The 26,255-nt window shown below is 41.7% G+C and overlaps 1 protein-coding gene across 1 annotated transcript in view; it reads left to right on the top strand.

Moving 5' to 3' along the window:
- LOC123757639 (uncharacterized) overlaps positions 1 to 26,255 on the top strand; it is a 285,082-nt gene that overhangs the window by 23,464 nt on the left and 235,363 nt on the right. Inside the window, 1 exon segment of the mRNA XM_045741479.2 lies at positions 1,364 to 3,794. Within this exon segment, the coding sequence (XP_045597435.1) occupies positions 1,364 to 3,794 (2,431 nt within the window).

Genomic DNA, 26,255 nt, shown 5'->3' with positions numbered 1-26,255 from the left:
AAACTCACAATTGAGGATCGCATCTTGAGGATCAAAACTTGTAGAATTCTGTCAGTCCCTGGACGGGACAGAAATAGTTGGCGCATGTCCTTTCACCTGATGCCTCTATTCGCATGACACTAAATGAGTACTTGGGGTAAAAAAGAGGGGGAGAAAAACTATCAGGAGAAAGTGCCAAGCCATTATGACTATATAAAACTTAGGAAGGGATCATGTGTAAGGTACGTTATAATTAATTTGCTTTGTCAAAGACAGGAAACCTGTGTACTTGGGAGTTAAAACACTTTTGTGGGGTTTCAGCCTGGGGAAAGTCAGTAATTTGACCTTGGAGAAACCTTAATGGAAGTCTGAAGTATATGTACACTGTTCACAGGTTTCTTATCCCTAACAAAGCATATTAATTACAACATACCCTACACATTTGTCTTCAAATCTGCGGTGAAATCCTAACACTTCTGCTGTTGGGTGAACTTGTAATGCTAAACTAAACTTGAGAGGGAGAGATTGGGGAAGTGGGGTTAGGAAAAAGAAAGGGTTTATGTGAATTGTATTTCCAAGAATATTTCATGATATTGATTGTATCATGAAAGTTATACTGGATATGTTCAATAACAGGAGTGGGTTATGAGAGTTGTTCTACTACCCGTGCCTGCCTGGGGCCAGGCTTAACTTGTGATAACTTGGTTCAACAGTGTTGCTTGGAGTGGCCTCTCAGGCCCACATATCCACTACAAACTGGCACGTCTTGCAGGGAACATGTCTCAAATTTTTTCTTGAAAACGTCCACTTTCCTTCCAACAATATTTTTTGTTTGCTGGGAGGATATTGAATAGCAGTGAACCTGTGATGTTCATACATTGTTCTCAGATTGTACCTAGGGCACCTTTACTCTTTTCTGTGTCTATTCTGAATATCCTACAATATTGTGTGTTGTTATTTTACTGTACACATTTGGACCTGGCCTTCCAGTATCTTCAATGTATATATATTATGCGATAGACTACCTCTCTTGTCTCCTTTTTAGAAAGTACATTTTGAGAGCTTTGAGATTGCCCCAATAATTTAGGTGTTTTATTGTGTTTATGTGTGCACTGTATATGTTCTTTGTATTCCCTCTGTTTCAGAAATCACTCCTGGTTTGAAAGAGAACTGAGTACTGTACTGAACAGTACTCAAGATTGGGTATACCTTTCTTGGTTGGCCTAAAGTGATAAATACATTCTGTATCTCCAGTAATTCATTATTGGTGTTTCTATGAGCTTAATTACAGTCATACATAATGCAGTCAAAACACAAGTAGCAACAAAGATAATATTTATTTTAATTTGCTATATAATTAATACTGTATTTGTATTTTTTTCAGATGACAGATTGTGAAATGGAAGAGTGTTTTATGGACAGTCAGGTTACATGTAATGAGAATTTTCCCAAAAATGAAATTATAGTGAATTTGAAGCTCGACAAAGAATTGTCAAAGGAAAATAGTTACATATGTAGAGAGAAAAATCAAAGTATCTGTAATATTCATGAGTGCAAAGAAATAGATAGAGGCGAGATGATTTGTACCCAAGATATAACAAAATCTGAATCCACTGAATACCACCAGGAAAATTCAGTTAATACAAGGAATTACTCGAGGAGTAGTACAAAAGGTAATGAAGATCATGAAAATTATTGCACTGAAAGAAAAGGAACTGAGCCTGAATGTGAGTCAATTTGTATTCATCCGGATCCAGAGTTAATGAGTCTACCTTTGCAGTTGAAGCATGAGATTGATGATACTGAACTTCCTCATGAAGTAATTGATTCTGCACCAGATTCTGTGATTATGATTGTTCAGCCTAATGGTAAAACCAAGTATTTGAAAGCTCAGTCTAGTATCAAAGTTACCCACCTCAAGCAAGAGAAAGAGATACAGCCATACTCTGAAGAAATGGATAGTATGCTTCAAACAGATTTATTAAATGTAAAACAAAATAATACAGATAAGGATAGCCAAACTAATTTTGAAAATAAATGTGTGCGGCCAAGACGGCAGCTTAAGTATAAGTGTGAGAATTGTGATCGTGAATTTTCACATATGCGGTCCTTAGAATCCCACAGTAGAATATGTAGTAAAGTCAACAAGCTAAGAAAAACACAGTGCATCCATCCATCATGTTCGAAGAAATTCTTCCATAAATTTCGAATGATTGAGCATTATGAAAAGGATCACACTGGTGAAGCTGGGCCAGAACTAAAAGCAAATTCTAACTTTATTAATCCTGAATATATATGTTGTAATTGTGAACATGTGTTTACCAATCTGTCGGTGTTACATTCACATGAAAAAAACTGTGGTAAATCAGTCTTTCTAAAGAGTCATTGCAGTAAACTTGACAATTTGAGGAAAATAATGTGTATGCATCCTTCTTGTAAGAAGCAATTTTCTCAAAAGTCTAGTATGATGCATCATCTGAAGGAGGAGCATCCAAATATGATGCCACTAATAGAGGCTGCCCCAAATTACAGTTGTCAAAACTGTCTTCGCACTTTCCCCTATTTATCAAGTTTCTTAACACATGAAAAATCTTGTGGAAACCGAAGCAAAGTCAAGAAAACGCCATGCATTCATCCACTTTGTAAAAGGGAATTTTTCCATAAGTGTAGACTTATTCAGCATGTTGAAGAAGATCATCCTGAGATGGAATATGTAGAACCTGTGAAAGATACAAGCTTCAAGTGTCCTAAATGTGACCGAGAATATTCTCATGAGCGAAGTCTAAAGTCTCATACACATACATGTGGCAAAAGAGGAAAATTAAGGAAAACACAGTGTCTTCATTCTGCATGTACAAAAGAATTTTTCCATAAATCTAGGATGTTACAGCATGTCAGGAAGGATCATCCAGATATAGAAGGACCCAAACCTGACAACGAACATGGTTTCAAGTGTCAAAACTGTGATACAGTATATGGTCATTTGCGAAGTTTAGAGAGACACATGGAATCATGTGGAGTTCAAGGGAAGCTGAAAAAAACTAAGTGTATTCATCCATCATGTGAAAAAAGATTTTTTCATATTTCTTCTATGATGAAGCACATGGAGAGTGATCACACAGACATGGAAGTTAATGTAATAGAAAAGCATTTCACTTCTCTTACCGAATTCAAACTTTGGAAGGAAGATGAAGAAGTAAAATCATTTTCGTACTTCAGCACAAGACATAGTGTAACATCCAATGATGGGAAAGCATACCTATGTTTTGTTTGCCAGTACAATGGCCCAGATAGGTATTCAGATGCACCCAGTGATACAGGAAGAGTTTCCTTAAGAAGGTGGAGGACCGGACGAGTGAAAACTGGAATCATTTGCCCTGCAAGGATGTTGGTGAAGGAGTGTCATGATGGCTCTGTTTCAGTTAAGTATGTTAAAACTCATAACCATGAAATTAATAAGAAAAATGTAACATTTCCACCACCTGCCCAAAGAACATTTAGAAAATATCATTTGTGTATGAGAGAAGCAAATAAGAAAGCTGAATATAATGCTGCAGATAGTGTTAATGAAAAAGTTAAAATAGGTAGTGAAGATACATTGGAGGCAACACAAGTTTCTGTTGAGAATGACATGGTTAGTGGAGAAATGATTGCAGAAGCAGTAATGGGAACTGGTTATTTTGATTATATGGTCAAACCCAATTGTGGCTATGTTCATACTTTGGAAAAGGCAAATGAAACTGTAAGACTGTTTCAGCAGAGGACGTCATCTCGTTTCATCTGCTACAAGGTGCAGCGTAGTTTTGGAAGAGAAGGTAAATATCACAGGCTCAATAATATTCATACCAATTTGATTACTGTACATGTTCAACTGATGTTTACTATAAAATGTTTCAAATATATATGCTCTAACAATAGATGGTTGAAAACACACTGAGAAATCACATTAACATGATATATCAAAGAACAAATCCAACAATGATGAGGGTTCGAACCTATGTGCTGGGTGTTCCCAGGCGTGCTATAGCCGATTGTACCACGCCATGGTCAAAAGAATTGTAACCTGGAGTACCACTGCACCCACAAGGGTTCCGAGGATTCCATTGAAGCCTAGCCGGGTTACACACAATTCCCCCATGCTCTCGACTCTGTCAACCAGTAATTGCACCCCCTGATGTATCCTTCATTGACGTAGTTAAATTTGTGTATTCTTCAATACACAAATTTAACTAAGTGTATTGAAGGAGGGGCTTCAGAGGTAGAATTACTGGTTGACGGAGCCCAAGTGCATGGGGGAATTGTGTGTAACCCAGTTAGGCTTCAGTGGAATCCTCGGGACCCTTGTGGGTGCAGTAGTACTCCAGGTTACAATTCTTTTGACCATGTCATGGTGCAGTCAACTAGAGGGCGCCTTAGAGCTCCCAGCGCACAGGTTCGAACCCTCATCAAGGCTCCCGTTGGATTTGTTCAGATGGTTGAAAGTTGTAATTGAGTGAATAGAATCTTTAACCCTTAAACCGCGCAATACATACATATTCGATTTGACAAAATAATTTAACATAAGTTTTTAAAACTTGCACAAACACTTTCCATTTTTTTTTTTTTTTTGCATAATCAACTAGGCAAATGCTCCAACGTTGTCTAAATGATCAGTGTAACTTGAAAAACAAGAGAATCAAAATTAATTTTAAAATTGAATATTGAAAACTTCAGATTTTTATTCCAGAATAAAAAATATGAATGATCACCAATTGTTCATTTAATGTTATTATTCTCTCAGAATAGCATATGATCTTCATTTTCATCAAATTAGTATATAGGTTTTCAGTATAGTTTACTGTAAAACAAATCGTCAATAAGGCATTTGAAATATGCGGCAAATTTAGACCCGAAAAAATTATAACTCCAAATGTATAAAGTTTATGAAAAATCCATTCTGATGGGATTGTAGAACAGACAGCTGAGCACACAATGTCAAAATAGTGAGAATCGGTCAAAAACTGGAAATTTAGAAGCCACTCAAAATTGAAACTCTAGTCTCAGAGATAATTGAAGTTGAAGTTATTAACAATGAATAAAGGTAGTTTTAATTTGTTAATCTAATTGTATGTTTGAATAAACATTGTTTGGCATTCATACACGAATATGTGAAAGTTGTAGGTCAATATGTGTTGAAATGAAGTCAAGAAAAAATAACCCCCCAAAAACACAAAATATAGGGATAATTATAATGATTTAGGGGATATATTTAGGGTATCCTTTATCTAAGTGAAAAAGCCCTAATATGGTCCCTAATCATCAAAACAATCTAAAGAGACAAAGAAAATAGAGTTTGAAATCAGAGAAAATATCAGTCAAAAAAACTAAAAGTACTGTACAAGTTTTGCGAGTTGTGACTGATTTATTTGTTGACCAATTTCATTCTATCTTCACATTGTTAGGAAAACATATGCACTCTCCAGGATGTAAAGGTTACAACAATATCAGATAATAAACAAAACAGAAAAAACTAAAATCTTAAAAAAAAAAATTCCCCCCCAAAAATATATTTTTGGGACATTGATGAAAGTAACATATATTAACATTCGACAATGTATTTATATGATATATAACAAAATAGAGCATATTAACATAGTTACTCATTATTATATGTGTTATTATAAGAACATAAGAACAAAGGTAATTGCAGAAGCCGGTAATTGGAGCCAGTCGGCCGAGCGGACGGCACACTGGACTTGTGATCCTGTGGTCCCGGGTTCGATCCCGGACGCCCGAGAAACAATGGGCAGAGTTTCTTTCACCCTATGTCCCTGTTACCTAGCAGTAAAATAGGTACCTGGGTGTTAGTCAGCTGTCACGGGCTGCTACCTGGGGGTGGAGGCCTGGTCGAGGACCTGGGCCGCGGGGACACTAAAGCCCCGAAATCATCTCAAGATAACCTCAAGAAGGCCTATTGGCCCATACGAGGCAGCTCCTATTTATAACCACCCAATCCCACTCATATACATTTCCAACCCACGCTTGAAACAATCGAAGGGACCCCACCTCCACCACTGTTACGCTGTACATAATTGCTTCCACAAATCAACAACCCTGTTACCGAACCAGTATTTACCCAAGTCTTTCCTAAATCTAAATTTACTCAACTTATACCCATTGTTTCGTGTTCTGTCTTGTGTTGATACTTCTAATAATATCCCCTTTGTTATGTCCATTCATCCACTTGTAAACCTCTATCATGTCACCCCTAACTCTTTGCCTTTCAAGTGAATGCAATTTATGCTTTGTTAATCTTTCTTCATATGAAAGATTTCTAATTTGGGGAATTAACTTTGTCATCCTACGCTGGACACGTTTAAGTGAATATATATCCATTCTATAGTACGGCGACCAAAACTGAACTGCATAATCTAAATGGGGCCTAACCAGAGCAAGATATAACTGAAGAACAACACCATGTATTACTCAGCAATGATGTAAAGGCACCAGCTGCATATCCACTTTGTGGACATTTCTTACTACTATTCTTCTTCTTTGAGCATCAGACAGGTGGTTGCATCTCTTTATTACTGCATTATCCTTCAGTTCCAGTTATTAGGAGCTGTTTTCCTTATCAACAAAACGTTCTTATTTTTTAAAAATTTGTCTAAAATCTATTTCTGAAAATATTTTGATGAAAGTTTCACGACACTGAAACCAATAGGTTGGGGATTTGTTGACTTGGCTTTTTCTAAGATTTATTGTTTTATTTTCTGGAAGGGGCTCCCCTCATTAGCTCCCTGAGCATAAGCACTGGTATAACCATGTCTTAAGAAATTGCACCAGGCCCCTGAGACTTTCTCTGATCTACTGGAAGCCAGGACCAGAATCTGGTTCATTCTATAAGGCAAGGGGGACCCATACCTGAAGCATACCTGGAGAGGGTTCTGGGAGTTGTTCTACTCCTCGAGCCTGGCCTGAAGCCAGGCTCGACTTGTGATAACTTCATCCAACGGGCTGTTGCTTGGAGTGGCCCACAGGCCCACATATCCACTCCAGCCTGGTTGCTCCGGCACTTGCAAGAACTTATGAATGGTAGAAGTGAGTGCCCCCAAAGATACAAAGATCCAGTCTGTCAGGTGCAGTCACAGTGAGAGGTTGTGTTAGCTGGAGCTCCGATTGTAGTGACATTATTATAGCAATAATGGAAGGATTAGTGAAGGAATTGATGAATCTAGTTGGAACTCTGAGAGCAGAGATGGATTCCTTACGAGAGGAGGTACAACAGCTGGAACATCGGGAAGAAACGAAGGAGGAGACCAATATTAACAAGACCTCGTCGTGGAAGGTCATTAAGGACAGGGGTCTTAAGAAGACCTTGACAAGGCCGCCTACAGATGCCCTAAGGACATCAAATTCATTTGCTGTGTTGGAAGACGAATGCTGTGGTGAGCCTGCAGTTCACTCGAAACGGAAAACAACGAAAAGCAACGAAGCAGAGGCCCCTCAAAGTGCTCAGAAAGTTAAGGAGGTACCTAAACGAAATTTGGTTGTGGGAGATTCCCAGGTGAGGTATTTAGACAGGACGTTTTGTGCCAGAGATAGGGGGAACAGGTTAAGGGTCTGCTATCCGGGGGCTGGAATTGGAGATATTGTTGACAACATGAAAGATATTATGACAGGAAATGGGAACAAACCCATTATTTGTATTAGTGCAGGCGGTAATGATGTTGGACGAGTTAGGAATGAGGAACTGATAAAGAAATTTAACAAAGCCATAGAATTAGTTAGGAACAAGGGAGGAATCCCGATCATATGTGGCATTCTTCCAAGAAAGAGCGTTGGGAATGAATGGTTGTCGAGGGCACTTGGTGTCAATTGCCGGCTGGAAAGATATTGCAAATCAAATGCAATATCTTTCATAGACAACTGGGAACACTTCTATGGAAGAAGTGAAATGTATGCTCATGATGGGGTGCATCTATCGAGGGCTGGGGTTGTTGCTGTTGCGAACTCGGAACCAGTGGTTAGAGGTATTTATTTGGGTTTAAACTGTTAGTAAATAGTGGTATGGGAATTGATAGGGAGGAAGGATGTAATAAAAGTATGTGTTTGTTGGAGAAACAAATTGGCAAAATGATCAGGGAAAGAGAAGGGCCTCAAAATAACAATTCACTTAGGGTATATTACACTAACAGTAGAAGTCTAAGAAACAAAATAAACGAGTTAAATGCTCTTGTCTGTACAGAAAAAATAGATATTATTGCACTTACTGAAACGTGGATGAATGTAGAAATTTGAGAACTATTAGCTGAATATCAAATAAATGGATTTAAACTATTTCACACAGATATATTAGACGAGGAGGGGGAGTAGCCATATATGTTAGGAACAATTTGAAATGTAGTCTCAAAGAGGGAATCAAAACTGAGCCACACACAGAAACTATTTGGATAGAATTAAACGAAAAAGCAAATAATATTATAATAGGAGTTATATATAGGTCGCCAAATTTAGACAGAATGGAAGCAAAGCATCTATGGGATGAAATATCTAGAGCATCTAGATCTAACAGTGTTTATGTCATGGGTGACTTTAATTTTAGTGGAATAAACTGGGTGAACAAAACAGGGAATAATGAAGCATAAGATTTTCTAGAATTAATTGATGATTGCTTTCTAACGCAACATATTAACCCTCAAACCGCGCATATCATATATAAATGATATCAGTGACAAAACCGAAACCGCGCACATCATTTATATATGATTTCGTGTCTAGCGCTATAATTTAAACTCCCCGCCTGGGATAGGGGCAGCTATAGTACAGCCACGACCGATAGTTGCCAGATGCCACCTAGAAAAAAAATCCAGGCCAACATTCTTGGGTGTTACAGCGTCAGTATTGAGCAAGCCACCAAGGCTGGTGCACGCAGCATGAGCTCACAGCACCGCTGTTCAGCTTGTGACCACAGCATCGCCTACAAATACCATAATATATATGATACTGCTATTATTTAGCAGTGATAGTATTACTGAAGCCCCCTGACTGTGATAAAACTGACCAGGATTCTGATAATAGCAGGATTGTGGTGATATTTAGCGCTGTGCTCCATGGAGGGAGGCGTAAGGCTGTGCGAGGGAGGGTTGTGGCGTCGTCTTCTGACTGTGTGTGGCCACCATTTATTGACTGTACTCACCATACCAGCTTAGTGGTTCGATATGGTGAACACAAATGTAGATACTTATATATAACGTGTGTATATAGGGTATAAACAGCAAGAGGAGTAGGTTGGGAGCCGCCATTTTGGTGAGGGCGGTGGCGTCGTCTGCACGACTTATCATGTTGTTTACTGGTGACCACAATAGTCTTTGGGCACCATACCAGTTTACTTGTACAAGTATGGTGAATAAAACAGGTAGATATTTATATATAATGTGTGTATATAGCGTAATAACACCACAAACAGTATTGTTGAAGGACAAATATTAGTGCGTCTGGCCTTGAAGGCGGCCGCCGATCAGCTGACTGTGTGAGTAGCTACGTCTTTGTGGCCTTTACTCACCATACAAGCTTAGATGTACAGTTATGGTGAATAAAACATGTAAATACGTATATATAACGTCTGTGTGTAGTGAATAAATACAGAAAGAGTATTGTAGGAGGTGAATGAGGGTGAGTGAGATGGTGTTGAGGGAGGGAGTGGCAGCGAGTGGCTCGCTGGTGTTTGGCGGTCACTCCTCGTTGCTTTTTGACTCACAAGACCAACTTAGTAGTTCGTTATGGTGTACAAAACATGCAAATACTTATATATAACCTGTGTATATAGTGTAACAACAGCAAAACTATTTGTTATTGTTTTATGAACATAATAATTGAATCACTAATATGCACACCATAATTTTGAGTACAGCGATGGTTCACACATTTTATAATATAAATATACCACAATTCACTGTATGGAATAATATTACTGCAAAAAAACTAAGAAAAAATCAATCAGAGACATTGAAATAATTAGGTAATACAGGCATACCTCAGAATACGAGTTTAATCCGTTCCTGGAGACGCCTCGCCTTCCGAAAACTCGCATTCCGAAGTTAATTTCCCCATAAGAAATAAAGGGAAATGAATTAATCCGTTCCTGACTACCCCAAAAACCCCACATCAAACTAAATTTTTATACCTAATTTACCTAATTCATCTAAATAAACCTACAAAACTGTGTTCCAGTTATTACTTACCTTGCTGTCGAGTGCTGTAGGCGTATGGAAGATGGTGAGGAGGGGGGAGGAGGAGAGGAGTTACTGTTTGGAAGGGGAGTCCCCTTCCATAATCACATCACATAACCCCATGCCTTGTAACACTATGGATACCACTTCTCTTTCTAAATTTTTCAAACCAGCCCCTGCTTGCCTTAAACTCTTTCTTATCTGCATCACTCGTTGCAGGGGTATTCTTTAGAAGGTCTTCGTGCAACACCCTGGCTTTCTCACAAATAATGGCCTCCGAAACACTATCACCCCTCAACTCCTTGTCGTGTATCCAAATTAATAACAACTTTTCCACTTCTTCAAGTATTTGTGGTCTTTGTGCCGTTAATGTTCTTACTCCTTTTGCCACTTTAGCACCCATAATCTTATTTTTCTTCTTAAGTATAGTGCATATTGTTGATGTGGCTTTGTTGTACTGCCTACAAAGTTCAACAACACGTGTACCGTTCTCATGCTTCCGAATGATCTCTTGTTTCTCCTCTATTGTCATCCTCACATGAGCTTTCTGGCCTTTATCCTTACCACTGGCTTTCTTGGGACCCATGGTGAGATATATAATAACAAATTGTATAGACAAATCACCAAAAATCCAACAAAACACTGAAAATCCGCGAGAAGAATTGATGTGGGGGTAGTCACTGAGCGCGAGACAATGGTAAACTGAGGGGCGGAGGGGCGACGATCGCCGAACCACCACGCGCTAGGTCGGCCTGTATGCGTATCAACAAACTCGCGTCCCGAAGTAACCCTCGCCTTCTGAGACAAATTTTTGGAGTAAATACTGCTCGCCTTCCGAAAACCTCGCATACAGGGACAATCGCATTCCGAGGTACCACTGTAATATATTTGTGGCAACTGCCGTCTGACAGCTCGGGCGGAGTAGACCTCATCTGGCGAAGGCTCTGCCAACGCCCCTTTTTTGCCACACTTCCCTACCCTATTGCGGCTAAAATATGCCACCTACGATTTTTTTGTTATTTTTTCCATGATCAGGGAACAAAAATGAACACTTCTATAAGACGAAAGAATTTTTTGGAATTTTTTTTTTTGTTGCGCCTGTGGGTGTGAATTCCATTTGGGCCCCTAGCGGTTTGAGGGTTAAGGAACCAACGCGGGGAAATAATATTTTAGATTTAGTGTTAACTAACAGGGAAACACAAATTAAGGACATGGAAATAGGGAGTGAGCTAGGGAACAGTGATCATAAAGAAATCAGATTTAGCATAGAGTGGAATAGATCTGTAGGAGAAAATTCTGTTAAAGTGCCTGATTTTCGAAAAGCTGATTTCAATAGCCTAAGAAATTTTTTGGGTCAAATAGATTGAAATGTCTTAGGGGATGGGGTGTGGGCTAGATCCTAAACCCAGAGACAGGTGACGGAAAAGGGGATTTTGATGTGGATTCAAAATATAACCTGTTTAAAAATATTCTAAGCAAAGCCCAGGTCGTAGTATACCATATAAATTGAATAGATCGAATACTAATGATCCAAAGTGGATAACAAAGGATCTGAAGAACCTTATAGGTAAAAAGAGAGTGTGGTACAAAAGGATTAAGAATGGGGAAGTTAGTTTAGAACAGGAATTCATACAACTGGTTAGAAATGTTAAAAAAGAGATAAGGAAAGCAAAAAGAAACTACGAAGTTCGCATAGCAGGGCAAGCGAAGACAAATCCTAAAGTTTTTTTTCAGTTATATCGAACTAAGACTAGAGAAAGGATAGGTCCACTAAAAACTGAGACAGGTCAAATAACGGATAATGACGAGGAGATGAGTAGTATTTTTATTCAATATTTTATATCTGTATTTACTAAAGAGGAACTTAACAATATGCCTTCAGCCGAACAAATATATGTGGGTGGGGACGAGGACAGGTTGACTAGTTTAGCAGTTACCAGCGAGGATGTAATTAAACAAATAGTAAAACTAAAACCAAACAAATCCCCAGGGCTGGATGAAGTGTTTGCCAGGGTGCTTAAAGAATGCAAAGAGGAGCTTTCCGAGCCACTGTCTACCATATTTAATAAATCAATAGAGTTAGGTAGAGTGCCAGAGTCATGGAAGGTAGCAAATGTGGTACCAATTTTTGAGAAAGGAGATAGATCACTTGCGTCAAACTATCGGCCAATTAGCCTAACATTTATTGTGGGAAAATTACTTGAATCGATAATTGCAAATACAATTCATCTTCATCTTGAAAAACATAAATGAATAAATGAGTCGCAACATGGTTTTACAAATGGCCGTTCATGTTTAACAAATTTGCTATCTTTTTATTCCAGCATAGTTGAGGCAGTTGATAGTGGTAAGGTTTGTGATGTTGTGTACCTTGACTTTAGCAAAGGTTTTGATACAGTGCCACATGAAAGACTGATTAAAATAAATAGAGGCTCATGGTATTGGGGGTGCTTTATTAAGTTGGATTAGGGCATGGCTATTCCAAAGGAAACAGAGTTAGTATAAATGGGGTTAAATCAGAGTGGGATAATGTTGTTTGTGGAGTACCTCAAGGCTCTGTCCTGGGACCACTGTTGTTTATAATATATGGCAGGTCCTCATCAACAATTTACACCATTAGTAAGGGAATAAGGAGGTAAGGGAGGATGTTGCCTCTTCCACTGAGATCAGGGAAGTGTTGGGAATGTTTGAAAAGGTGAACGCGTTCTTGGAAAAGCTGCTCTGATAAAGCAGTGACAACCCGGTGTGTGAAAATGTTTAATTAATTTATCACTTTGTGATAACACTTTGTGAAAGTGTTATCACTTTCGCAGGTATATGTCGCTTGAACGTGACACACTTTTTTCTCTTGAATGCACCCAAACACCGCGCTCAAGTGTCATTTGAGCAAATATTTCTATAAAATCTAATTCTTATCCGATCGACTTGGGGATAGTATAAACATGTTTGCCATGAAATTTCCGTTTTCTCTAACAGCCACATAGCCTGTTTGGGAGAAAGGCATTGTATTGTATCTTCGTGGTAAGACCATTGTGTTGTTGACACGAGTGCAATCGACGTAGTTTTTTATTTGGTGCTGGTCTAATGCATCATAAAAGATTTAGATTCAGGTTTGTGTAGCAACATTTTCAAATTTGCAGATGATACAAAAATCGGTAGGAAATTAACACGGAAGAAGACTCACCATCACTTCAAGTTGATCTAAATAGGGTTTTGAAATGGTCAAAAGATTGGTAGATGCAGTTTAATGCTGATAAATGTAAAGTTCTGAGGCTAGGTAATGATGATAGAGTTACTAGATACGAGCTAGATGGTGTTGAGATTGTGAAGTCGGATTGCGAAAGGGATCTGGGCGTTATGATTAGTAAGAATTTAAAACAAAAGGATCAATGCATGAATGTTCGTAATAAGGCAAATAGGACACTGGGATTTATTAATCGAAGTGTTAGTAACAAGACACCTGGTGTGGTTCTTCTGCTATATCTTGCTCTGGTTAGGCCCCATTTGGATTATGCAGTTCAGTTTTGGTCGCCGTACTATAGAATGGATATAAATTCACTTGAACGTGTCCAGCGTAGGATGACTAAGTTAATTCCCCAAATTAGGAATCTTTCATATGAAGAAAGATTAACAAAGCTTAAATTGCATTCACTGGAAAGGCGAAGAGTTAGGGGTGACATGATAGAGGTTTACAAGTGGATGAATGGACACAACAAAGAGGATATTAATAGGGTATTAAAAGTATCAACACAAGACAGAACACGAAACACTGGGTATAAGTTGAGTAAATTTAGATTTAGGAAAGACTTGGGTAAATACTGGTTCGGTAACAGGGTTGTTGATTTGTGGAACCAATTACCGCATAACGTGGTGGAGGAGGGGTCCCTCGATTGTTTCAAGCGCGGGTTGGAGATGTATATGAGTGGGATTGGGTGGTTATAGATAGGAGCTGCCTCGTATGGGCCAATAGGCCTTATGCAGTTGCCTTTGTTCTTATGTTCTTATGTTCTTATCTAATTGCCTCTTGAATGCATCCACCTTTGTTTGAGCAATATATCTAGTGTTTGCTGGGAGGGTGTTGAACAGCTGTGGACCTCTGATGTTCAGACAGTGCTCTCTGATTGTGCCTATGGCACCTCTACTCTTCACTGGTTCTATTCTGCATTTCCTTCCGTATGTTTTGTTCCAGTATGTTGTTATTTTTCTGTGCAAATTTGGTACCTGGCCTTCAACCGCCACCGTCCACCTGGACGGTGGCGTGGCGACATGATTAAGTCATGTTAGTTTGCTAATTTTGTTTGGTGAGTTCTGTCCACTCGTTCGGCTTTCGGTAGCAATATTTTCACCAGAATAGGGGTTTGTTTTGGGGTGCCTACATTTCTGGGTGTCTATCCCAGTCGATGGCAGACATAGAATGCTCCCAACGACAAGGGGGTTTCTATAGGCCATTGCTCCTCGTGCCTCTCTGAGGGGGCCAGGTTCTGGCTCATGGTCCCCGGTAGGCAAGAACTCCTAGCACTTTGACTGATGTCAGAAAGTTATACATATCCATTCACCCTGGATAGCTCCGGGGAGCCTCCGGGACTCACCCAGAAAATGGCGTTTCATTACATTCAACGCTGGTTTTTTTCTACAAAGTGATAGGGGTAGGCAGGCCAGTAAAATGGTACAAAAATGCAAACCAACAAAATTGCTAGAGAAAAGGGTAGTGAAGAATAAGGAGAGGGGGAACATGTTCCTGAAAATTGTATACACAAATGTAGATGGAGTTAGATCAAAGATACTGGAGTTAAGTGATGTAATACAGCTGCAGACACCAGACATTGTTGCACTCAGGGAGACAAAACTTGAAGATGTTATTTTAAATGAGGTCATATTCCCGAGGGGCTACTTAGTTTGGAGGCGGGACAGAAAAATTCAGGAAGGCGGTGGCGTTGCTGTGCTTGTGAAAGAATACCTAAAGGTAAACAAAATAATGATTGCCAATCCACGAGAAGTTGACGTAATAGCAGTAGAGATCTGCCATGTAGATGATAAACTGATGATCATAAATGCATATAGCCCACCACCAAGCAACACATGGAGAGAGGAGGAGCTAGATAGTAAAACAAGAGGGTCTTATAACAATAATGAGAGAGATTATAGCAAGAGCGGATAAAGATAGATCACGACTGTTGATAGTCGGCGACTTCAACTTGAAATCCATAGACTGGGAAGCATATGAAGCTAGAACAGACTACTTTTGGACCTTGTTGATTTGTAGACCTCATCCTGGAAACATTCTTGTATCAACATGTTAACCACCGTGCTGCGCCGAGTTTATTGGGAAATTCCCCCTGTGCGCATGAAATAAAGTGTTCCCCAAAAATTCTTTTTTCTTCGTAAAATGATAAATTCTCTTCTCTGAACATGTCTATGTAAAAATAAATACCAAATTCCACTTATTTTGTCTGTGGGGACGTGGACAAGGTGCACTGTGACGTCATCAGGGCCTGGTTGCCCGTGCATGAATCACCCAGACACGGTCGCGCGGGCCATTCAAGCACCGGGTGTTGCCACAAATATATTTTCAGTTATTTGTTCTATGTATTTCCAATGTGGTTTTATTTGTTCTTTTTTATCGTATATGATGCATATTTGTGTTCTTTACAATATGTATACAGTAGAGCCTTCATAATGTTCCATGGAACTGTGATACATGTGTCAGTAATGTGTCCACAATAAATGTTTATTGTCGCAATATTACTTGTTAAAAATTCACTAAAATTACAATATGTGCAGTTTCACACACTATTTACACAGTAACACACTGTATTACACAGTACTTCGGAAGTGAGTAATAATCAATGAAGTAGTCCACAGCGCGACTTCGCTCTCGTTGCACCAGGTACAGATAAATTTTCGCTTCCTGATTCTTCATTCTGTGTACTTGCAAATAACACACTCACGTACACCCTTGGCTTTAGTACTTGTAGGTTGTATGTAGCCAAGCTTGTAAAGCATAAGGTAGTCTTGAAAAGATTATTGGAAAAGATCAATTTGTAAAGTAGTCTTGAAAAGATCGCTTTGTATGGTCCCCACACAGGAAGAGAATCAGCTTGCCTCAAAGAGTGTCCGTCAGTCAGAAAGAGATTCATCTAGCCTCAAAGATTGTCCATCAGTCAGAAAGAGATTCAGCTAGCCTCAAAGAGTGTCTATCAGTTAGGAAGAGATCCAGCTGTTCTTGAAAATATCAATGGAAAACACCACCATGGAAGCCGCTAACACTGTTCATCTATGCTACTTGTATCAGATGCATCATCATTGAACGCAGAAAACGATTCATCTATGTATTTCTAAATAAATTGGAGATAGCATAGGATTTCAAGGGTGACGCTCAGAGCTACAACTGGATACACTCGCTTTATCGTCTTCATAGGTGCTGTATAACTTTCATCCGACCTTTGTGTTAGGTTCTAATTGCGCCTAGCTTCACCAATATTATGGCCCTTATGTTCTTCAAACAATAAGGTTTGAATTTCTCCGACAGAGTGTTATCTTTCTTTCAACAACGCGTCGGACAAGTGTTTGGGAGCCAGAGGTGCGTGCCCCACCCATGGTTGCTCACTCAAAACTAACCCAGCCAGCAGCTCTAGGGCATTCTGAGAATTTTTCCAAGATGGCTGCCTCTCACTGGAGGTCCTAAGAGTTCATTTCGTACACAACTAACCTGGTACGCATTTAGAATGGGTACGGAAAATTAAAAAAAGAGTTTTCTCGGTTGGCGCAGTTTCCCGCTGCCCGAGAATACTCGGTTAGTGCAGTTAAGTGGTTAAACAAGCTACGAGGATGAGGGAAGGGGACGTTCCCTCCACGCTAGATTTGATATTTACCAGGAAGGAGGAAGAGTTATTTGACATTCAGTACCTTCCTCCCTTGGGTAAAAGTGAGCATGTCTTTTTGGGAATAAAGTATGCAATGCATTACAATCTAGAAGAAAATAAAGAGGTTGAAGCAGTTGAAAAACCTAACTTCTGGAGAGGACATTATGGTGACCTTAGAATTTTTTTTAGTGAGTATAATTGGACAGACTTGTTGCTAGGCAAGGAAGTGAATGAGATGTATGTCAAGTTTTGTGATATGTATGATAAAGGCACATCTCTGCTTTATACCAAAGCAGAGATGCAGAACTAGGAAACAGGATTGGTTCAACAGAAATTGTGAGAGGGCCAGAGACCAAAAGTCACAAAAATGGAATCAATATAGGAAGAAGCCAAACCCCCAAATATATCAGCGATACAAAGATGCGAGAAACAACTACACGGCAGTGAGGAAAGAGGCAGAAAGAAATTTTGAAAAAGGGATTGCGGACAAATGTAAAACAGAACCAGGCCTATTCTATAAATTCATAAACAACAAATTGCAGGTAAAGGATAATATTCAAAGGTTAAAGATGGGAAACAGATTCATGGAAAATGAAAAGATAATGTGTGTAATTTTAAACGAAATGCTCCAAAGTGTGTTTGGGCAAAATGAAATCTTCAGGGAACCAGACACAATAAGAATTCCAGTGAACAAAATAGAACACATAGACATGTCTAGAGATGAAGTGGAAAAAATGCTCAAGGAACTAAGTAAGAACAAAGCAGTTAGTCCAGATGGAGTTTCACCATGGGTTCTGAGAGAATGCACACCTGAGCTCAGCATTCCTCTTCAGCTGATTTTTCAGACATCCCTGTGTACAGGAGTCGTAACAGATGTGTGGAAAAAGGCTAACATAGTTCCAATCTACAAAAGTGGCAGCAGGGAAGACCCCTTCAATTATAGACCTGTATCATTGACAAGTGTAATAGCCAAAATATTGGAAAAAATAATTAAAACTAAATGGGTAGAACACCTGGATTGAAATGATATAATATCAAACAGACAGTATGGTTTTCGATTTACAAGATCCTGTGTATCGAATTTACTCAGTTTCTATGATCGACCCACAGAGATTTTACTGGAAAGAGATGGTTGGGTTGACTGCCTCTATCTGGACCTTAAAAAGGCTTTCGATAGAGTTCCACATAAGAAATTGTTCTGGAAACTGGAACAAATAGGATGGGTGACAGGTAAGCTTCTAACATGGATAAAAAATTTTCTGACTGATAGAAAAATGAGGGCAGTAATCAGAGGCAATGTATTGGACTGGAGGAATGTCACAAGTGGAGTACCACAGGGTTCAGTTCTTGCACCGGTGATGTTCATTGTCTACATAAATGATCTACCAGATGGAATACAGAATTATATGAACATGTTTGCTGATGATGCTAAGATAATAGGAAGGATAAGAAACTTAAATGATTGTTATGCCCTCCAAAGAAGACCTGGACAAAATAAGTATATGGAGCACTACTTGGTAAATGGAATTTAATGTGAATAAATGCCATATTATGGAATATGGAATTGGGGAACATAGCCACACACAACTTACAAATTATGTGGAATGGAATTAGAGAACTCTAATAAAGAACGAGACCGTGGAGTGGTTTTGGATAGTAAGCTGTCGCAAGAGGAACACATAAAGAACATTGTGAGAAGAGCGTATGCGTCGCTTTCCAACTTCAGACTTGCTTTTAATAATATGGATGGTGAAATACTAAAGAAACTTCATGACTTTTGTGAAACCAAAATTGGAATATGCAGCAATTGTATGGTGCCCTAACCTCAAGAAGCACATAAATAAACTGGGAAGGTGCAATGGCATGCTACAAAATGGCTTCCGGAGCTGGAAAGTAAGAGTTACGAGGAGAGACTAGAGGCGTTAAACATGCCAAAACTAAAAGATAGAAGAAAGAAAGATAGGCTGATATGATCACCACTTACAAAAATACTAACAGGAATAGACCAAATTGACAAAGAGGAATTCCTGAAACCAGGAACTTCATGAACAAGAGGACACAGATTCAAGCTAAGAAAACAGAGGTGCCAAAAAAATATTTGACTATTTTCTTTTGCAAACAGAGTGGTAGACGGTTGGAACAAACTAAGTGAGAAGGTGGTGGAGGCCAAAACCGTCAGTAGTTTCAAAACGTTATATAACAAAGAATACTGGGAAGACGGGGAACCACGAGCTTAGCTCTCATCCTGTAATTACACTTGGGTAATTACCAAAGATACATGTTCCGAGGGGTTTCAGATCCTCTGTAGATTGACTACTCTTGAGTCTGAGTAGAACATAGCTTACTGCAAGACCTGGTAATGGGGTGTGGTAATAGTAAGCTGTGTGCCTGTGTTGCTATCACACTTGGCTCTGCTCCCTGTGCACATTTGGACTGTGTACTTTAGCCAAGGTTGTGTTTGGATCACATAACTGATTCTTCTTATCCATGGTTTCATACATCTTATAAATTGTCACTGTTGGGTTGCAGTTGTGATTGTCATTCTACCTGTTGGAAACAGGGCTGCCTTCTTCCTTATTTGGGACACTCAGGTCACTGGGTGTATCATATATAGATGAGTGAATGGTGCTAACAAGCAGTCGGACCTAGACAATGAGTGTACATAGCTCACATCAGTGGTTGCAAATATTGTCCATGCAGTACCTTGTTTAGGTGTGCTCTATCTTTCTGGTGTTTTATTTCTTCAATTCTATTGTGCTCTTGTATCCCAAGACTCTCCAATGCTCAATGTAAGTCATAGTGAGCTTTGGAAGCTCAGTGTGATTTCCTAAGGCTTGGCTATACCAGGGCCTAAATATGAGGAGATACTGAGAGGTTTGCCAGAAGATAACATTTCCATTTATTCTATGTTTGATTTTTCTTACTGATAGTATTATTATTGGCCAAAAGTTTTCCCTTCAATGTATTTTTCAAAATATGTATTATAATGAAGACGAGGAGTCATAATAACGTGGCTGAAATATGTTGACCAAACCACACACTAGAAAGTGAAGAGACGACGACATTTCAGTCCGTCCTGGACCATTCTCAAGTCAATTGAGAATGGTCCAGGAAAGATCGAAACATCGTCGTCTCTTCACTTTCTAGTGTGTGGTTTGGTCAAAATATGTATTATAATCTATGTACAGTGGTACCTCAGAACACGAGTGTCCCTGTATGCGAGTTTTTCGGAATACGAGCCGGATTTCCTCGGAAAATGTGTCTCGGAAGGCGAGGGTTACCTCGGAACGCAAGTTTGTTGATACGCGTTCAGGCTGACCTAGCGCCTGGTGGTGCGGCGATCGTCGCCCCTCCGCCCCTCAGTTTACCATTGTCTCCCGCCCAGTGACTATCCCTCCTGAATTCTTCACAAGGATTTACAGTTTTATGTCGGTTTTTTTGCCATTTGAGCATAAAGTTGTTGTTATATATCTCGCCATGGGTCTCAAGAAAGCCATTGATAAGGTTCAACCTAAGAAAATAGCTGTGAGTAGAGGCAGTAGAGGATGTCCCTTCTTGATTAAGAAAATGTGTGAAGTATGGGAAGAACTGCAAAGTTCTGTTGAAAAAACTCACCCAGATAAAGCTGTAGCAGGCCGTTGCATTGACCTTTTAAATGACAATGTGATGTCTTACTACAGACAAGTGTTAAAATGTAACAATGTAAAAAAATAAAAGTTTTTTGGGGTAGTCAGGAACGGATTAATTCATTTCCCATTATTTCTTATGGGGAAACAATATGCCTTCAGCCGAACAAGTCTATGTGGGTGGGGATGAGGACAGGTTGACTAGTTTAGCAGTTACCAGGGAGGATGTAATAAAACAATTAGAAAAACTAAAACCAAACAAATCCCCAGGGCCGCATGAAGTGTTTGCCAGGGTGCTTAAAGAATGCAAAGAGGAGCTTCCCGAGTCACTGTCTACCATATTTATTAAATCAATAGAGTCAGGCAGAGTGCCAGAGTCATGGAAGGTAGCTAATGTGGTACCAATTTTTAAGAAAGGAGATAGATCACTTGCGTCAAACTATCGGCCAATTAGCCTAACGTCTATTGTGGGAAAGTTACTTGAATCAATAATTGCAAATACAATTCTTCTTCATCTTGAAAAACATAAATTAATAAATGAGTCGCAACATGGTTTTACAAATGGCCGTTCATGTTTAACAAATTTGCTAACTTTTTATTCCAATATAGTTGAGGCAGTTGATAGTGGTAAGGATTGTGATGTTGTGTACCTTGACTTTAGCAAAGCTTTTGATACAGTGCCACATGAAAGACTAATTAAAAAAATAGAAGCTCATGGTATTGGGGGTGCTATATTAAGTTGGATTAGGGCATGGCTATTCCAAAGGAAACAGAGTTAGTATAAATGGGGTTAAGTGAGAGTGGGATAATGTTGTTAGTGGAGTACCTCAGGCCTCTGTCCTGGGCCCTCTGTTGTTTATAATATATATAAATGATTTAGATTCAGATTCGAGTAGCAAAATCTGCAAATTTGCAGATGATACAAAAATCGGTAGGGAAATTAACACGAAAGAAGACTTGCTATCACTTCAAGTTGATCTAAATAGGGTTTTAAAATGGTCAAAAGACTGGCAGATGGAATTTAATGCTAATAAATGTAAAGTTTTGAGGCTAGGTAATGATGATAGAGTTACAAGATACGAGCTAGATGGTGTTGAGATTGCGAAGTCGGATTGCGAAAGGGATCTGGGTGTTATGATTAGTAAGAATTTAAAACAAAAGGATCAAAGCATGAATGTTCGTAATAAGGCGAATAGGACACTGGGATTTATTAATCGAAGCGTTAGTAACAAGACACCTGGTGTGGTTCTTCAGCTATATCTTGCTCTGGTTATGCCCCATTTAGATTATGCAGTCCAGTTTTGGTCGCCGTACTATAGAATGGTTATAAATTCACTTGAACGTGTCCAGCGTAGAATGACTAAGTTAATTCCCCAAATTAGAAATCTTTCATATGAAGAAAGATTAACAAAGCTTAAGTTGCCTTCACTGGAAAGGCGAAGAGTTAGGGGTGACATGATAGAGGTTTACAAGTGGATGAATGGATATAAAAAGGGGATATTAATAGGGTATTAAAATTATCAACACAAGACAGAACACGAAACAATGGGTATAAATTGGATAAGTTTAGATTTAGGAAAGACTTGGGTAAATACTGGTTCAGTAATAGGGTTGTTGATTTGTGGACCAATTGCCGCGTAACGTGGTGGAGATGGGGACACTCGATTTTTTCAAGCGCGGGTTGGACATGTATATGAGTGGGATTGGGTGGTTATAAATAGGAGCTGCCTTGTATGGGCCAATAGGCCTTCTGCAGTTACCTTTGTTCTTATGTTCTTATGAAATTAGCTTCGGAATACGAGCCATCTCCAGGAACGGATACCCTCTTAAACTGAGGTACCCCTGTATTATACTCTTTCTGGGGGAGCTCCGTCGGCTTCCCGGAGCTATCTAGGCTGAATGGATATGTATAACTTTCTGGCATCAGTCAATGCATGGAATTCGTGCCTATCGAGGACCACGAGCCAGAACCTGGCCTTCTCTAGAAAGGCATGAGGAGCAATGGCCTATAGAGACCCCCTTATGATTGGGAGCATTCTATGTCTGCCATCGACTGGGATAGGCACCCAGAAAGGTAGGCACCCCAAAACAAGCCCCTATTTTGGTAAACTATTGCTACCGAAGACCGAACAGGTGGACAGAACTCCCCAAACGAAAATTAGCAAACAAGCATGTCGTCATCATGTCGCTGTGCTGCTATCTGCGTAACCCCACCTCCCCGGGAGGGGAAGGGGGGAGCCTCAGACCCCACCGTCGGTGACCCAACCATTAGTTCTTAGGCTGATGGGATCTGGTGCGGTCGTGCCTCTGGCTCTAGTTTTCCGTTGCAGTTCTGTGCCTTGTGGTGTGAGCTGTCCCTTCCGGTGGTGTGTGGGCCAAGAGTGATATTCCATGGTTCTCGGGCTGCATGCGCCTAGGGTCACCTTCCCTAGGTGCCCTGTAAGTACTGCCCTTGGGGCTTAGGGGCACCTTCCCTGGGTCCCCTTGGGGTCCCAGTACCTCCGCTGTGCCGTGTACTGCTCAGTACCTGGCCACCCTTGGGGTCAGCTGGGTTTTTTCTTGGCCTTGTTTGTCTCTGGGTAGGGGTTAGTATTCGTCACTGGCAGGGGCGTGGGGTACTGCACAGCTAGTTTTCATCCTTAACAGCGGCCGGCTCTATTCCGCCCGGGTACGTTGTCCTCTTGTGGGTTTTTTCTTTTGTTTTTGTTGTCTGCTTGGTGGGGGGTCTGCATGTTGGTCCCCCATCGCTGTTCTTGGGGTATATCTATATCTTTATTTCTCCATTTTGTGTTGGTGGTCCTCCTTGCTGTGAGTGTACACGTCCCGGGGTTTCAGCTATAGCAGTTTGTTTGGTAGTTTTGGGTGCCGGTTCGCAGTACCCGGTACCCGGTTCGTAGTACCGACCGACCCCAGGGAGCCGGTCGGCCAACCGGACAGCACGCTGGACTTGTGATCCTGTGGTCCTGGGTTCGATCCCAGGTGCCGGCGAGAAACAATGGGCGGAGTTTCTTTCACCCTATGCCCCTGTTACCTAGCAGTAAAATAGGTACCTGGGTGTTAGTCAGCTGTCACGGCCTGCTTCCTGGGGGTGGAGGCCTGGTCGAGGACCGGGCCGCGGGGACACTAAAAGCCCCGAAATCATCTCAAGATAACCCTGCCTCGGCTTCCCATAGCGTGTTACAAAGGCTAAGGGCCCTGGAAAACCCCACGGGGGCTACGTGGTCCGATGGATGTGACCCCTGAGTCTCCCTCTCGTATCCTGTGGGTTTGAAGGTTGCTCTGTCCTCTTGTCTCGGGGACACTCACCGGTTTTGAATGCGCCATGCTGCCTGTTGGGTCGGTGATTGTTTTGACCCAGAGTCGTGCGACGTGTGTTGTCTGTACGTACTCCAGTTTACCCAGGCTACTGTGCCTGATATGCGGGTGAGGGGAGCTGAGGCGTTGCATGCTCGCTTTAGGTTGCTGCAACGCGCTAGGTTGGTTGCTGCCCCGGATGCCCTGAGACTGCCCCGTTTTGGTTATAGGGACCTGGACTTGGGGGTGAGAGTAGCTTTGGCTCTGGTTCCATCCGCCCCTCCAAGTCCTTCCCCTTCTGTTGCCCATTTGGTCTTAATTGCTGCCGGCTCCAAAACATCTGAAGGTTTCGGAGCCGGGACTGGGTTAGTTAGTTGTGAGACTCGGGCAGTCTCAGGGGTGTCCCCTTCTGGGGCGGTGGCAGAGGCATTCAAGCCTGGTCCTTTTGCCGGAGCTTCTGGGTCTGGCCAGTGGACCCCCTTTGTTCCTGATTTTTCGGCTGCTCCCACCTTTTCTTTGGGGGTGGGGGCTCAGGAGGATGGCTCGGCCTCAGGCCCTCTGGGGGAGGTTCCTGGGGTTGGGGGGGTTGGGGTGGGGTTGGCTTGGGGGCCTTGGGCCCTGTTGGACCCCGCCTGGGTTTTTCTACCCTCTGAGCGGGGCTTGGTGTTACAAGGTGAGGGGTTTTCTTTCACTCCCTCCGCGTATGAATTGGATTTGGTGTCCACCCCTCCCCGGGTTTGGTTCCATGATCCTGCGGGTTCTTCGGTTCCGTCTTTCCAGAGGTTTCCGGCTTCCCGTGTTTCATCTTCGGAGGTGCAGGAGGCCTTGGCGGCTTACCTCCTGCGTGACCCGGATTATGCCTTCGTGATGGATCCCCTGGTTCGTAGTGGTTTTGTTATGAAGTTCCGGAGTCGTCCTGGTTGGCAGACTGTCCTCTCTTTTCGTTGGAGGCTTGGCACACGTTCTGTCGGTCCCGCACGCTTGAGTGGTGAGAGGTTTCTACGGCGTTGCAGGTTTTCCTGGGTTGGGACTTCAAGCATCTTAATGCTTGTTTGTTTGCCCCTGCCCTTCCACGGGATGTTGGTGTCCTGCAGCTTCACATGCAGGTTCCTTCCTTCTTGGCTGCCTTGGTTGCAGAGGATTTGTGGACTCATGGCCTGCTTGCTTTGGCTCTGCGTTTCTTTTCACTCTATGAGCTGTCCTTGGATTGGCTCGAGTTGGATGTGGAAGCGCTTGGGGCCGCTGCCAGGTTTGGTGTGCTGCCCTCTGTGGTACGAGCGTCGTCTGCTTTGTTGAAGCTCTTCGCACTTATCCTGTGTGATGCGATTTCGCGGTTCTATGCTTCTCGCCTCGCGTGTCGTCAGGCAGTGCTAGCTTCTTCCTTGGAGTCCGCCTGGGCTCTGGCTCTTCGTTTGTCTTCGCCCTTTTGTCCGTTGCTGTTTGCGGAGTCTGCTGTGGTGCAGTATCTGCAGGCAGCCTCGGTCAGTTGTCGGCCTATGTCTGAGTTGTTGTTGCTCCTGGGGGCTCGCGGGGGGCCTTCCTGGAAGAGTCATGCCAGGGCTCGGGGGGGGGGGGGGGTCTTTTCGTCAGGGTAGGCCTTTGGTGCTGGATTCGGGGCTGGTGGCGCCTTCGGTTCCAGCTGTTGCTGGTCGGTTTGGGGACTGTCCTGTTCAGCGCTTAGGTTCTCGCAAGGCGCGTTGGCCCTTTCACGGTTCGTTTCATTGACGGGGCGATTGGGGGGGGGGCTCGCCCAGTTTGCTCACGCCTGGTCCCACGGTTCGTGGGCTTTTCGGGTCGTTTCGTGCGGCCTATGGTGGCTTTGGGTGGCTCTTCCTCCCTTGGCGGGTTTGGGGCAGGCCTCTTCTCCTGCGCTCTGTCGGGTCATCTCAGAGTGGGTTCGGTTGGGCGTGGTCGAAACGACATCGTCCCTCAGGTGGGTTTCCCACCTGTTTCCAGTCCCGAAACGGGACTGCGCAGACTTCGGTGCATTCTGGACTTGTCCCGTCTGAACCCGTGGGTTTTGTGCCCATCATTTCGATGGGCACAAAGCTGACTAAGCTGTCATTTCGATGACTAAGCTGTCCCAGGTCCGTCTTCTTTTGGAGGAGGGCACTTGGATGGTGTCCCTGGACCTCAAGGACACGTATTGGCACGTCCCGGTTCATCCGGGATTCAGGGACTTGCTCGGTTTTGTTGTGGGGTGTCAGGGTTACCGCTTTCATTGTCTTCCCTTCGGGTTGAATCGGGCACCTCGCATTTTCACACACCTTACTTGGGTCGTG

Source organism: Procambarus clarkii, chromosome 19 (genome assembly GCF_040958095.1).
Source record: "Procambarus clarkii isolate CNS0578487 chromosome 19, FALCON_Pclarkii_2.0, whole genome shotgun sequence".
In the NCBI taxonomy this organism is placed as follows: domain Eukaryota; kingdom Metazoa; phylum Arthropoda; class Malacostraca; order Decapoda; family Cambaridae; genus Procambarus; species Procambarus clarkii.
Note: the sequence above shows the minus strand (reverse complement) of the source record. Positions and strands in the feature narration are given on the sequence as shown.